The sequence below is a fragment of the Hermetia illucens genome, chromosome 2, assembly GCF_905115235.1.
Source record: "Hermetia illucens chromosome 2, iHerIll2.2.curated.20191125, whole genome shotgun sequence".
Taxonomy (NCBI): Eukaryota; Metazoa; Arthropoda; class Insecta; order Diptera; family Stratiomyidae; genus Hermetia; species Hermetia illucens.
In genome coordinates this window covers 80,241,587-80,254,111 of record NC_051850.1, presented here as the reverse complement: position 1 = coordinate 80,254,111, position 12,525 = coordinate 80,241,587, and the positions used below count along the sequence as shown (strand labels likewise).

Here is a 12,525-nt window from a genome sequence, read left to right as displayed (position 1 = left end):
CAGCGCATGGACCCATTCAGAAGAAGCTCATCAGTTTTCATGTCTCCTCGAATACCAAAGACGGCAGGGAAGGGGAAGTGGAATAATCTGGCAGAAATTCAGAACAATTAGGGTTTAAAATAGCTGAGCTATCAAGGACTAGCACACAGTGCACTAAGCCATTAAACATATGGTAAAAGTCATTAGAGTCCTTTATAATATATCGTAACTAAGTTATAAATCCGCTTAGGAAGAATGACGCGTTGCGCCCCCAAAAACAAGGGATCTAATTGGTGTAATTTTGAGAAGCATCTATAGTGAATTTTTCTGAAACTGTGGCGGTACTGAAACGGCTACAATACAACTGCCAGTGTAGGTAGCATAGAAGTTGTTAGCCGCCGGAAGAGTTCGAATTGTATGGGTGGTTTACCGTCTTCAAATATCTCATGTTTGGATAATTCTTGGGGGCCGGAATTTCGGAAGTTATTGTCTGCAATGAAAAAATGAAGTTAATTCAAATAAACCTCAGTGATTGCAGGGTCGCTTAGGATTTGTTTGCGCAGACTACTTACCTATCTGAGATGCAGATTTCCATCACAAGTAAAACCCAATGAATTTTTTTCGTGGGCAAGGAAGTACTTAACCCTTCTGTCCCTCCACTGGTCGAGCTTAATCTTCTTCGCAAGGAGAATCCGAATATAATGCGCAACACAACTGCATTTACTAGTGCACCTCAGCATCTCTCTGACAACCTTGCTTGGAGAGAGTTCCCCTTTGTCTGCATGAAATTGCTGACGAATTCCAGAATATAAAGTGAGGGGATCGTGTCATCCCAATCTTGTACAGGCAGTGCTGAAAACGTCCATGCCCATTTAGAAGTTCGATAACGAAATAATCAATTTCACCATACTTTCGATTCAGTCCTTCTCTCTTGTGCTTGTAGATGGCTTTACCTTACTTAGTAGCTCCCCGCGATCACTATTACAGTCAGTTTTAAGATAATGTGATAGGCAAATAATAATAATCGTTGGTGCAACAATCCAATTGGATCAGGGCCTTGAAGTGTGTTTTAACAATTCAATCAAGACCGTAACGGTACACTACAGGATTACAGTACCCTGTAGGAGGCAATGTGGTCAGTATTGCCAGGTACTCATTCACAGCTGAGTTGACTGGTAACCGACGTCAAATCGCAATACAAATCCCCCTGCAACCAGTGAGATTTGAACCGCAACCTTCCGTACGACAGCCTTGTGCTCTAACCATTTAGCTAGCTGGACACAAAATAAGAACAAGTTGGGAAACCGGAAGCTGGACGCTTTAGGTTTTGTGTATTTCTTATATAGAGACATTTGAGTGTGTATTTGCCCCGTTAGTACGTAGCAGGTAATATATGCATATATTATATGAGAGTATCCACTTTGACATGCTCTATGTTATAGCCTACATTACTGCATTTCGTGGTACTAGGATGAACCTATGGGGGAGGGGGGGTTGTGCAGCCAATTACTAAAAATTATAATAATATACTGTTATTAACTTTATTTGAAAGGATATCGATATGGAAAGTATTTATAGTGCCAGCCTCTTGATTTTTTTTCTGATTTTTCGGTTGGGTAGTTTCTGAGAATGGAGTCGTTGAAGAAATGATGGCCCCCTCCCCCGCACTCTCCTCCTTTCCAACAAATGTTAAAATTCATTTGATACCCCACATGACTATATTTGGTGAAAAAAATCTACACCCCCTTTTGCATGTTTTGTTTTACACAAAACCTTAAAAACACACTTTTTTGTTACTTTATACAAAGAAACTTTATTACTTCGGATTCTACAATGCGGATTTAAGTGAATGATACGACGGACTGGGGGTAAGCCATGCACCAGATCATTTATATTATTACAATTTGCTGATGCAACCGTTTTATCTGGTTCATACGTTTTGGAAAAAGTGTGCTGAGCCGGATACTTGTGTAAGGTGTTGGGTTGCGATTCTAAATGTATCTTGATATGGAGACTGATATATAACTTCTCCCCCCTTAGGAATAGGATTCTCCTGAATTCTATCCTTTTTTCAAATTAATTATTATCACAAGGGTTACAATTGGCACAATAACTAATAACATTATGTTGAATCCATAATCCAATTCTTCAATTTTGTTCAAATTGTCTGTGCTTACTATTATAATATCGTCAAGGGTAAGTTTATCTGTGAAATTTTGGGAGTGTTGACTGGAAGGATAATAAAAACTTTCTTGATATTTTTGTTCTACGTTTGAAAAATAATAATCTAATATTTTTATTTCACAGCTGGTGAAATGCATAAGAGCATTTTGCTTTATTAACAGTTCCCAATTTTGAACAATAGTAAGGTTTTTCGCATTTTTTATAACAATAGTTCCTTCATTTATTTTTGATGTGTCAGTTGTATTCAATTTTACTGATTTACAGTTTTGATTATATGTACAATGGTTACTTTTTGTTAATTTGTCTAATGTTTTTAAAGGTTCATATTTATAAATGATTTCATTATGTTAAAAATTATATCTTATCTGATTCAATGTCTTTTTGGTGCTGACTTGGAGTAGGTATAGTCATTTTTAATTGAACATTAATATATTCATTTGAAATTTTAATGGCAAAAACTATCATGTTATCTGAAAATATTGCCAGTCCTAGTTTGATGTATTGCAACTTTATAAAATCTATTATATTAGAAATTTTTTGATTTCTTCATCCGTTAATATGTTGGGATTCCATGATATGTATGATTTCATGCCTGGCTGAAGCTATATTATCTTGAATGTGTTCAATTTGATCTTTTAGAATTTGTACTTTGAATAATTGATCATAATATACGTTATTATTGACTAAGTTATTTGTTAAGCTATTTACATAAGGCAGTTGCTCGATCTAAATAAATGTTTCATAAACTTTTGATTAATTATTATTTGTTATGAGTGTTGATGTCAGTGTTCCAAAAATGGTCCTCTATGTGTTGCCTGTCTTGTTCGCCTAAAGTTCCGAAACCATTTCTGTACATTGTCTACCAAATCGATAAGACTTCTTTCCTTCTACTTGTTTTGATAAAAAGATATTAACTTTGTTTTTCAGATGTTCTAACTCTATATAAAGAAGTTCCTTAAATTCTCTTTCTAATTGAACTATGTTGGTTTTAAATTGATTTATTACGGCCAAAATTTCCGTGGTATTTATAATGTGGATAACTAAATTCGAGTCACTAACCATGTCTACTTTATCAATGTGGATTACGGTGAACCCTGACTCTTCTGTTATTTCGGGTATATTCAGTAGTTCTGTTCCTGCATTCGTGATCAGTAAGAAGGTCAACAGGATCGGAAAAATCTGTAAAGTTATTAAACTAACTAATTAACTGTCCTTGAATTATTTCCAATATCATCTTTTGTCGAAAGCATGGCATATTCTTTTGAGTGAAAGTTATTTTACTATTTCTTGTAACATATTCGGCAAACACGCAGCTGGAAACGCCACAGTCGCTTCCATTTGTCTGTTGGGGTATGCGCTTTTGAAACACTTTCTTTTCTCAAATTTGAAGTATCAAATGTTTGGTTTCGTTTATCTAACTGGGTTTGGTGTGCCCATTGAATCATAATATTTTATTGTTTTATCCGCAAAGTTGATTATGGCTAAACACCAATGTGATTTTGATATGTACAGGTATTAAAATTATATTGTAAGTGAAAATATTTGTTTTCCAAGCCCATCTTCTAACCGAATTATAACCTAATTTTTGTAAACTTGGTACAAAAAATGTATTCATAGCAAATACTTTAAGGTCTTGCGTTGCACTTCTTTCCATTATGAGATTAAAATAGAAATGTATGATGTTATCATTAAGCCAAGCATTGCCGATTAAAGTTTGTATATGGTTTGGTTCTTGATAGTTTTGAAATAGTACTTCTTTTTGTGATCCTTCCGTTGCTTTTCTTGCAAGGTTCATTTGGTCTTGGGTAAATTCTGGGAATTTATCCTCCTCTTCCAAATGTATGTCGTCTTCTTTTCCAAGGTATGCAAATTTGGCTGATCTTTTGATATTTATTGGGTATTGGAAATCTAAGCTGGGTTTTCCAGTTTAGACTTCCCGAATTTAGGTAGGTGTTTTTGTCTTATTGCCTTGTAATTCTTGATAAAGCCAGTAGTTCTAGTTTCGATGTAATTTTCTCGCTCCATTTTTCTTTGGATTCCTGTAAATTTTTTCGTATCCTATCAAAATTGACTTTGTGGCGTTGGACTTCAATTGGTACACATTTAATGGTCGAATGGAACTTGGAATCGTTTTAATTTCTCACTGCCTTTGATTCTCCTTGTCGAAATTTTAGTTTTTTGATGGGCTAAAATTCAGAATTTCTCAACTACGGTTTCATGGAATCTTTCCATATCTGCAATTCCTGTGTGGCTATGTGCTTTGGTAAAATGGACTTCAACATTTTCTTTCTGTAGGAAGTCTTTAAGAAGAACTCCATTGAATTCATTACCTGCCACTAATTTGTCAAGTTTTCCTGCTCTTGTGAAGTGTTCTTGTAATATCTGGATGATAGTCATGTGATTTTTATCAGGTAAATAATAAATTGCCAAACTTAGAGAATTTGCCTATTATTGTAAGAGAGTTGTATTTCATTATAGTGTAGATATCTATGTGAACAATTTGATTGATATCTGTTGGTGTTCGATCATATTTTATTTCTTGGCAAATGTTACATTCATTTTTGGCAATCTGAATTCCAGTAATTTGGGGTAATAGATTTTATTTTTAATGGCATTAAAGGTTTCTTGGATGCCGGAATGAAGGCTTTCTTTCACTTGGTAGAGTGAAATTAGTTTCACTGCCTCAACTTCTATTCGAATATCCTGTGCTTTAAAATCTTATAAATTTGACTTTACTATCGTTTGAGAACATTTCTGGTATGTTTTCTGAACAATATTATAACTATGATCCGATATCTCAGTGTATATGCCAGTTATTACTTTTTTTATGAATCTTTGCAAGATATGCAGATTTTGCAATCATGTTCCGCTATATAAATAATTATTTTATTGTTGTGTGTGGTCTCTACATCTTTAGTTTTATTGTTACTTAGTAGTCTTATATTGATCACCAATTTCCTATTTAATGAGGATGTGGCCCAACAATTCTTCCTCCGCAGAGTGAATCGTTGCAGCGGTTGCTTTATCCTCTTCTCTAGCGTGAATAATATCAGGTAATTCTGAATATGAATTTGTCCAATTGTTTTCAATATCAATAGCCTTTAGTGTTCTTGACGCGAAACAGACAGGGTGCCCGCCTTGTGCTAGGCTCCTAATGCATAATTAGACGCGCCCGTAGTTTGCTGAAAAGGGCCTGTCAAAGTTGGGGAATCGCAAAATAGGATGAGAACTTAAAAATTATTTAAATTTTTCAAATACCTGTACAAAATTTCTTTACGAAGGCACTTCGGAATTGGTTTCGCTACTTTCGCATAGTCCTGTAAGCCCTAGAAAACTTTTAATTTCTTTTTGAGTTTTCGGAAGTCTTAGTTGCTGTATTATATTTATTTTTCCAGGGTTTGGTTTGAGTCCATCGTAACGATATGTCCCAAAAAATTTATTTCTCTTCGCATGAAACTGCATTTGTCTACTTGTAATTTTAACCGATTATCCTGTAAGATTTTAAATATATCTGCTATGGCTTCCAGATCTTCCAGATAAACTACACAATTTATATTTATGAATTTCCTAAGGATGTCGTTCATGAGTTTCTGGAATGTCGCGGGAGCATTCTTGAGACCGAAAGGCATTCTTATGAATTCATATAACCCGTGAGGAGTAATAAAAGCAGTTTTTTTCACTTTCCGCCGGAGCTGGGGTATGTACCTCATAATTTATTGTATCTCTACTAGTAATTGTGGAAAAGTGTCTGAATCACATCGGTAGTTTTGTGAATTTTGTCGATAGTTTTGTGAATTTGGTTGGTGATTTTGCGAATTTTGTCGGTAGTTTTGTGAATTTCGTCGATAGTTTTGATTTGTAATTTTATGTTGTTTATGTTGATTACTATTCGACTTATTTGTGAATTCGGGCCTGATGCAACTATCTTCAAACCTTCGTTCACACATGATAGTTAATACTCCATTCAGAGTTCTTTTATTATAAGTTTTATCTAAGGGAGTACCTTAGGACATATTTTTAATGGTATTCACTAATAAACAAATCTATAAAACAATCGTCCTGATAATACATACTAATCTCATTACATTTATATTTAATTTTCTGTACTTCCATGGATAAGTCTTAAACTGTACTTACGCGTAGTTCGCTGAATCGTTTGTAAATTTCGACCAGTTCCACATCAGGTTTATACTGCAGTTTAAGATTCGCCTTAATCTGGTCCCAATTATCTGGTTCCGGTAGTCCTATAATAGCCCCCTTTGCCTCGCTCTGGATCTTTTCGTAATAAATAGACCTTACTGCAAGTCCACTCACTTTCGATATTATTTAGGTAATATTCCATACTATTAATGAATCCACTCAGGGTCACATCACTAGTGCCCGTTCAATTGCTCACGAAATGGATTTCTTTCAGGATTTTATTTTCTATTTTGCACTGTTGCGTATTGGGCAGTTAATTGCTGTAGTGCAGAGCCCAGGCGCTCAATTTCCTCAACTCTCTGGGCAATCTGCTGTTGCGGTAGTTGAAGTTGTGTTTTCATTTCATCCGTCACGCCTCTTTTTGCGTTTAATTGGTCACTTCGCTGCTTTTTTCTAGCTCTCATATGTTACAGATTTCTAAGTTTGAAGTCATAGTTACAAAAGGGTCAAACAATCACATCAATTTTTGTTATTTTCAGGAGTATAACACCCGAAATATTATTCAAATTCGTGCATCGCGAATATAAATTTATTATATATAGACAAAACCCAATGGCAGCCCCACCATCACATTTAAGCATATTAGGCGATGACGGCTATGGTTTCTCAGCAGGGCAGAGGCAAATCGTCAGACGCTGCCTCACCTCTGCCCTGGGAGCAGAGTGACCGAACTGGCTAGCAGATGTTAAATGCCTTTTTATATAGTTCGCAGAATACAACATTACTACGAATTATATTGAGCGTAAATCCGCCCTATTGACCAGAGCTTGGCCAGAGCTGAAAATATTTTTTGAGAGTTGCGACGAGGAGTCCGTGGACCAAAAAAAGAGGGAGTAAGTTGCTCTCCATTTGGTCCGGTCCGGCATCAAGTTGATGCGGACTTAGAACTCCGCAATTGTCAAAAAAAAAATAAATACATTTAAGCAACTTTTATGCCTCAGTATGTTGCTCTTATCATATTTATGTATTTATTCATACGCATTCGGTGCCGTAAAAGTAAAATCTTCGGTACACGAAAATAGGGTGGTGAGGGTCTCAATGATATTGCGGACACTCATGACTTTGTACTTAGTTTATTAAAGGGTTATATCATCTTCCTGCATTTTTTGTGGAGCAGTAGAACGCAAATCGACTGTATTCTTAAAAGACGCCACCATTTTCACCGCCGCTGATAGTGAACTCGAATTTGCTCATCCCCCACTTCCACAAATCCTACTGATATTTGGAACAGTTTCACCTGTCAGCGCCGCAGGTGATAAGTAGACGAATGAAACCGGACAAAGCAACAAGGTCTAACCACGTTACAAGTGAGTTCTGGAAAATGAAAAGCTGGGATCCAACGCTCTGGCCCAGCCGGATCTTCAGTCGATATTGAGGAGGATATCTCTACCCCCCAAGAAAGCATAACCAGTCCCCGACAGAGTTACCTAAACAGGGCGATGCTATGCCGTTCTCGAGTGATTTGTCCAAAAGTGAAGTGATCGCACGGTCTACGAATGAATTTGGATAAAACAGAGCTTTTGACGACCGATACTAATAGGTCTTCTCAATGTGCGTGACTTACCAAAAGCTGAGCGGCTTAAGTACCTCGGATCGACGCGCTTAGCCAATGGTGAATTGCACTATAAAAATACTACACGCATCATCGCAGCGAGAATGAAATGGCGTTCCAAACTGGTACCTTCTCTCATTGAGGCATCAATTCCAAATCAAAAGGCGAGTGTAGTTGCGTCCCCCCTGTTGCCCTTTATGGTTCCGAGTGCTAGTCGGCCATCGAAGGCAATGAATACAAAGGTGTTGTGCGAAGCCGAGAACTTACTTCCTGACCGACCGAACATCAAAATCGATGGTAAATGACCCAAAGGTCGACCGAACTTTTAGTTTTATGGTCTAAATGGTGATTTCAGAGCATATCGATTCCACCGGCACCAAGTCTATGACCGAAAAAATGCTGGATCCGATCTAAATGAGCCGACTCCTACTGAATGGAGGAAGTTAAAGAGAGATTTCAATAAAATCACAATAACAGGGATTTCTAAGATTAAATCTTTATTATATTAACTTAAATTGGGAAAAGTTTACAGATCCGATAGATATGGAACGCTTGCCAGATTGCCGACTGCTCCCATCGATAGATTCGAAGCTGCCTTCTTCAAAGCCTGCAAAATGGAAATCGTAAGATGAAACCGAATTGTTAGGAGTATTGTTATGATATTACAGCACAAACGTCAGCGTGGCTGACGGCATCGACAGCAGCTACCAATTCTTCTGAACTTTTAACATTTCCCGTTAAAAGAGCTTGCAAGCCTATATCGCTAAGACGACCCCCGTCCGTACCGTTATTGCATAAAATGGCAGCTTTCAGCAAGGCTTTTCCGCGAGCAACATCGTCCGTTGTTATACTTCCGGATTTTAGAGTCTTGGCAACAGCTTCCACAGCCTGAAAAATTGATCAGGAATAATTTGCCTCAGAGGTGAATTCAATTCTTACCTTTCCAGCCTGTCGCGCGTCGACCGAGATCAGGACTCCAAACACTCCAGCATCGGTATAAGCAGCATTGACGGTGGTAAGCTCGAATGGTGTTCCGCCAACGGCATTGTTTACAGCTTTCCCAACAGCTCCATTTATATTTCCATACGTGCAGCTGCGGCCTACTCCAGCAGCTTGCTGTAACACTGCGAACGTAGCAGTTTCTTTTGCATTGGATAATGACGCTCCGCTCCCACCAATAGCGACATGGGCGCTACCTCCAGCTTTGTCTTTTCGAAGCTCGCCACCGTAATATTTAGCTGCTGCAGTTTTTCCTTCACCTGATTCGATTGCGAAGTCCTGAGCAAAGCCTGATAGAAGGCGATGGTCCACTCCGACTCCGACAACAGCGCAGCGGTTCGATGTGTAATTGGCATTATAGAAATGCTGCAATGTTTCAGCAGACAATTTGCCGACTTGGTATTTCGGGCAAAAGACAGAGTTGCCTAAGCCTGTTCGGTAAGCAGCTTTGTGCAGAAGTTCGACGGCAAGAACCTACATAAACCCAAATATAAATTTGAAATTCTACACCAGATAGATAAAAAATTCTAGGTGCTATGAAAGAGCTAGAATTAATTGGCTGACTTGTGTTCCACTGAGAACCAATTTTACTTGACAGGGGTCTGAACCGAAGAGGGCTATTAACGTATTTCACACTTAGCGCTAGAAACATTTCAAAGGGTGGAAAGCACTCATGCAAAGCAGGGGTGGAAAGCACTCATGCAAAGCAGATTTGATGCTTCACAAGAACATCGCACTTAGATTTTCGGTTTCTTCGTGAAATTGCACTTACCTGGTCCGATACGCTTGCTAAATCAACCTTTAGTCGGGGAACACTGTCATTAAGCTCCCATGGCTTAAACGCAGGTTGAGTAGCCACATCTTGCAGGAAACGTAATCCAGTTTCTAGCTTATCGCTCGTAGTTTCTACAGTATATATGATGGCTTCTCGGTCGCCACTGACTGACAATGAACCACCAATTTGTTGGATGTTTCGACAAACGGCGAAACTGCTTGATTTTTTCGTACTAAGTCCAGCGACGATTCGCATCATGTGCGAGGCTCCCAAACTCTCATAAGATTCGTTGCGTGATCCGGCTCTGAAATATATTTATATGTCTACAACTCGAAAGGAGTGATCAACAATAAAGCGCACCTGAAAAGAACTGAGACCCGCGACACAGGAAGGGAGCTCTCAGCGGTTGCAACCACAAGCTTATTAGGGAGGGTGCTAATTTGGACATCACCCTTCGCACCGACCTTTGCTGCTGCTTGCGCCGCATAGCCTCGGGTCTGAAATCGAAAAAAAATATTGAATTCGCAACATCTTCTGTCAACTACTTAAACCCAATAACCATTTACGTAACACACCAACCAACGTATTGGTACCACACGAACAATTTATGAAGGCAAAACATGTTAACTTTACTTACTGAGACTAGCCGTAAAAACGGAGCCTTGCTTGCATTGCACGCCATTCTAATCTAGTTCTTACAATTATTCCCGATTTTTTCCGCAAAGCAGATGGGTCAACTCGTTCGAAGGAGCAACAACAAGGCGTGCCAACTATGAGAATTTAAATTTAGTGTGTCAGCTTTTAAGGCTTAGCTACAATATATGACATATGCGGCTTATGTAAGGGGGATGAGTAGTCAGTTCCTTAAAAATATTTTATGTAGATGTCAAATCGACTGTTGCATCTGAAGGGCACATGTCTTGTTCTGAACGCTCCCGAGCCTCGTAAAGCGTACCGTTCGAGCTTTGTGTCTAACCGCGAGCTTTATGTCTGTTTTTTATCGCCTTCGCATTGTGACTTAAAAACATTACAACGTAATGTCAAATCAACTGAGGAACAAAGAGAATATTCTATTAAATCGTACTACAAAAACTACATAAAGTATTTCCTATTAATCACCCTCTCAAAATTCTGTTTTGACAGCTAAACGCTCATAAGCCAAAGCGAACGACTTTCACTGTGTTCGTCGTCGTGCACTCCGCTCGCAAGTGCCATACAGGACGCGGCTTACATCATGCCACCAGTTTCGCCGGAACAAGAAGGCTGTACACAGGAGGTGAAAGTGCATAGCCAAGCCTTATATTTTTCCGGACAAAATATATAGCGTTCGGTGGGCCGGGGTTTGCCTGTATAACACATCCAGTAATTAAAGAAAGTCTGATTTCATGTAGGTAAAAAAGATAAGACACCTTATATTTATATATACATGTTTTCCCTTGGGCTCTTATCTTTTTTACCTATCTGAAATTCGAATTTCTTCAATCACTCGATATGTTTTCAGGGAATCCCCCAGTTAGTTACTCAGGAGAATGTAATTCGGCACCGTTATCTAGGATGCATACACACCTCCTTGGAATTGTTTTATTATTTTAAGATTTCTTGGAAAACATGGGGTGTCCTATCATGTTTACCTGCATTGTAGAAATTTTCTTGCTTGGTGCCAAAACCAATCCTAGTAGTCGACCAACCAAATAATATTGCAATGACATCTTTTCAATTTCGTATTATGTTTTTGCATGTATGTGCTGACTGTTTATAGCTGACAGTTTCGTTACATGGATTCGTACACACAGAAGTGCTATAGAAACACAATACACAATACAATAACATTTGCGCAGAACGCATTGCGATCCTGACTCGGTTTCAAAATCGATGATTGATTTTTTGTCCTGCTTTTTTTGACAATTGACACCTCCTGTCTTCTTGCGCCGGATATTTCTGTAGGTTTGCGTTACATACCTTTTTAGTCATGCTTGCGCTCTCAGGTGTATATATATATATAAATATATATACTTCAAAAAGCCCACGGACCCTCTTCCCGCCCACCCGGGCCGAGGATGGGCTGAATGCAACATCCAAAGGCTCGCATCACAGCGATGATGCGTTTCAACGCAAAGTGTGTGCGATTGTCTCAAACACTTGAAGCAATGACGCGGAGGTCCTACACTACAGAGACATGGATCTTATATTGAAGACAGTGCGGATCAAGACTGAAACCCATTAGGTCAGATTGTTACCGGACAGGACTCTTCGGACTATAGCACAGGTTGCAAGGATAACCGCTTTTTGCATCTCCATGTATAGTCCAGCCCTAAGATCGAGCGTTTTCAGCGCTTTATGTAAGTTCTGCGGGACTAATCCCGTCGCTGAAATTACTACTGGGACTACTTCGATCTTTTGTAGTCTCCAGGTCTGCTTCATATGGTCTGCCAAGGGGCCGTAGTTCCGGATTTTTTCGTGCTGTTTTTCAACAGTGTTCCGGTCCAACGGTACGGCTACATCGATTATAAAGCACGCTCGTTCTTCCTTCAGAAGCAGAACTAGATCGGGTCTGTTATGATTAACACTGTGGTCGGTGGCAATAGTGTGATCCCACAGTAGTTTGACCCGATCATTTTCCAAGATTCTCTGCGGAGTATACTTATAGTAAGGATGGTAGGTTGCCACTAAGTTATACTTCAACGCAAGGTTTTGATGGAGAATCTTGCAGACGGAGTTATGACGATTGGTGTACTCGGTACCGCTCAACATCCTGCACGCAGATGTTATGTGCTGGATGGTCTCCTCTTCACAGTTGCATAACCTACAACTGGAGTTGGTGATTGAGGAGTCGTGA

At 38.8% G+C, this 12,525-nt stretch overlaps 1 protein-coding gene across 1 annotated transcript; it reads right to left on the bottom strand.

Moving 5' to 3' along the window:
- Window positions 1–8,392: 8,392 nt before the first annotated feature.
- LOC119649337 (cytochrome b-c1 complex subunit 2, mitochondrial) lies at window positions 8,393–10,488 on the bottom strand. The gene is made up of 6 exons (XM_038051443.1): window positions 10,327–10,488; window positions 10,050–10,186; window positions 9,687–9,993; window positions 8,855–9,388; window positions 8,582–8,803; window positions 8,393–8,522 (listed from the first exon to the last, which is right to left on the bottom strand). The coding sequence occupies exons 1-6, from the start codon at window positions 10,369–10,371 to the stop codon at window positions 8,442–8,444; spliced, it is 1,326 nt and encodes a 441-aa protein (XP_037907371.1). The 5' UTR covers window positions 10,372–10,488; the 3' UTR covers window positions 8,393–8,441.
- Between the last annotated feature and the right edge of the window lie 2,037 nt (window positions 10,489–12,525).

Coding starts and splice junctions, on each gene's coding strand:
- LOC119649337 (XM_038051443.1), bottom strand. CDS start 10,371: ATGGCGTGCAATGCAAGCAAGGCTCCGTTTTTACGGCTAGTCTCA. Junction 10,187..10,326: donor CGTTTTTACGGCTAGTCTCA/GTAAGTAAAGTT, acceptor TTTCGATTTCAG/ACCCGAGGCTATGCGGCGCA. Junction 9,994..10,049: donor CGGGTCTCAGTTCTTTTCAG/GTGCGCTTTATT, acceptor AATATATTTCAG/AGCCGGATCACGCAACGAAT.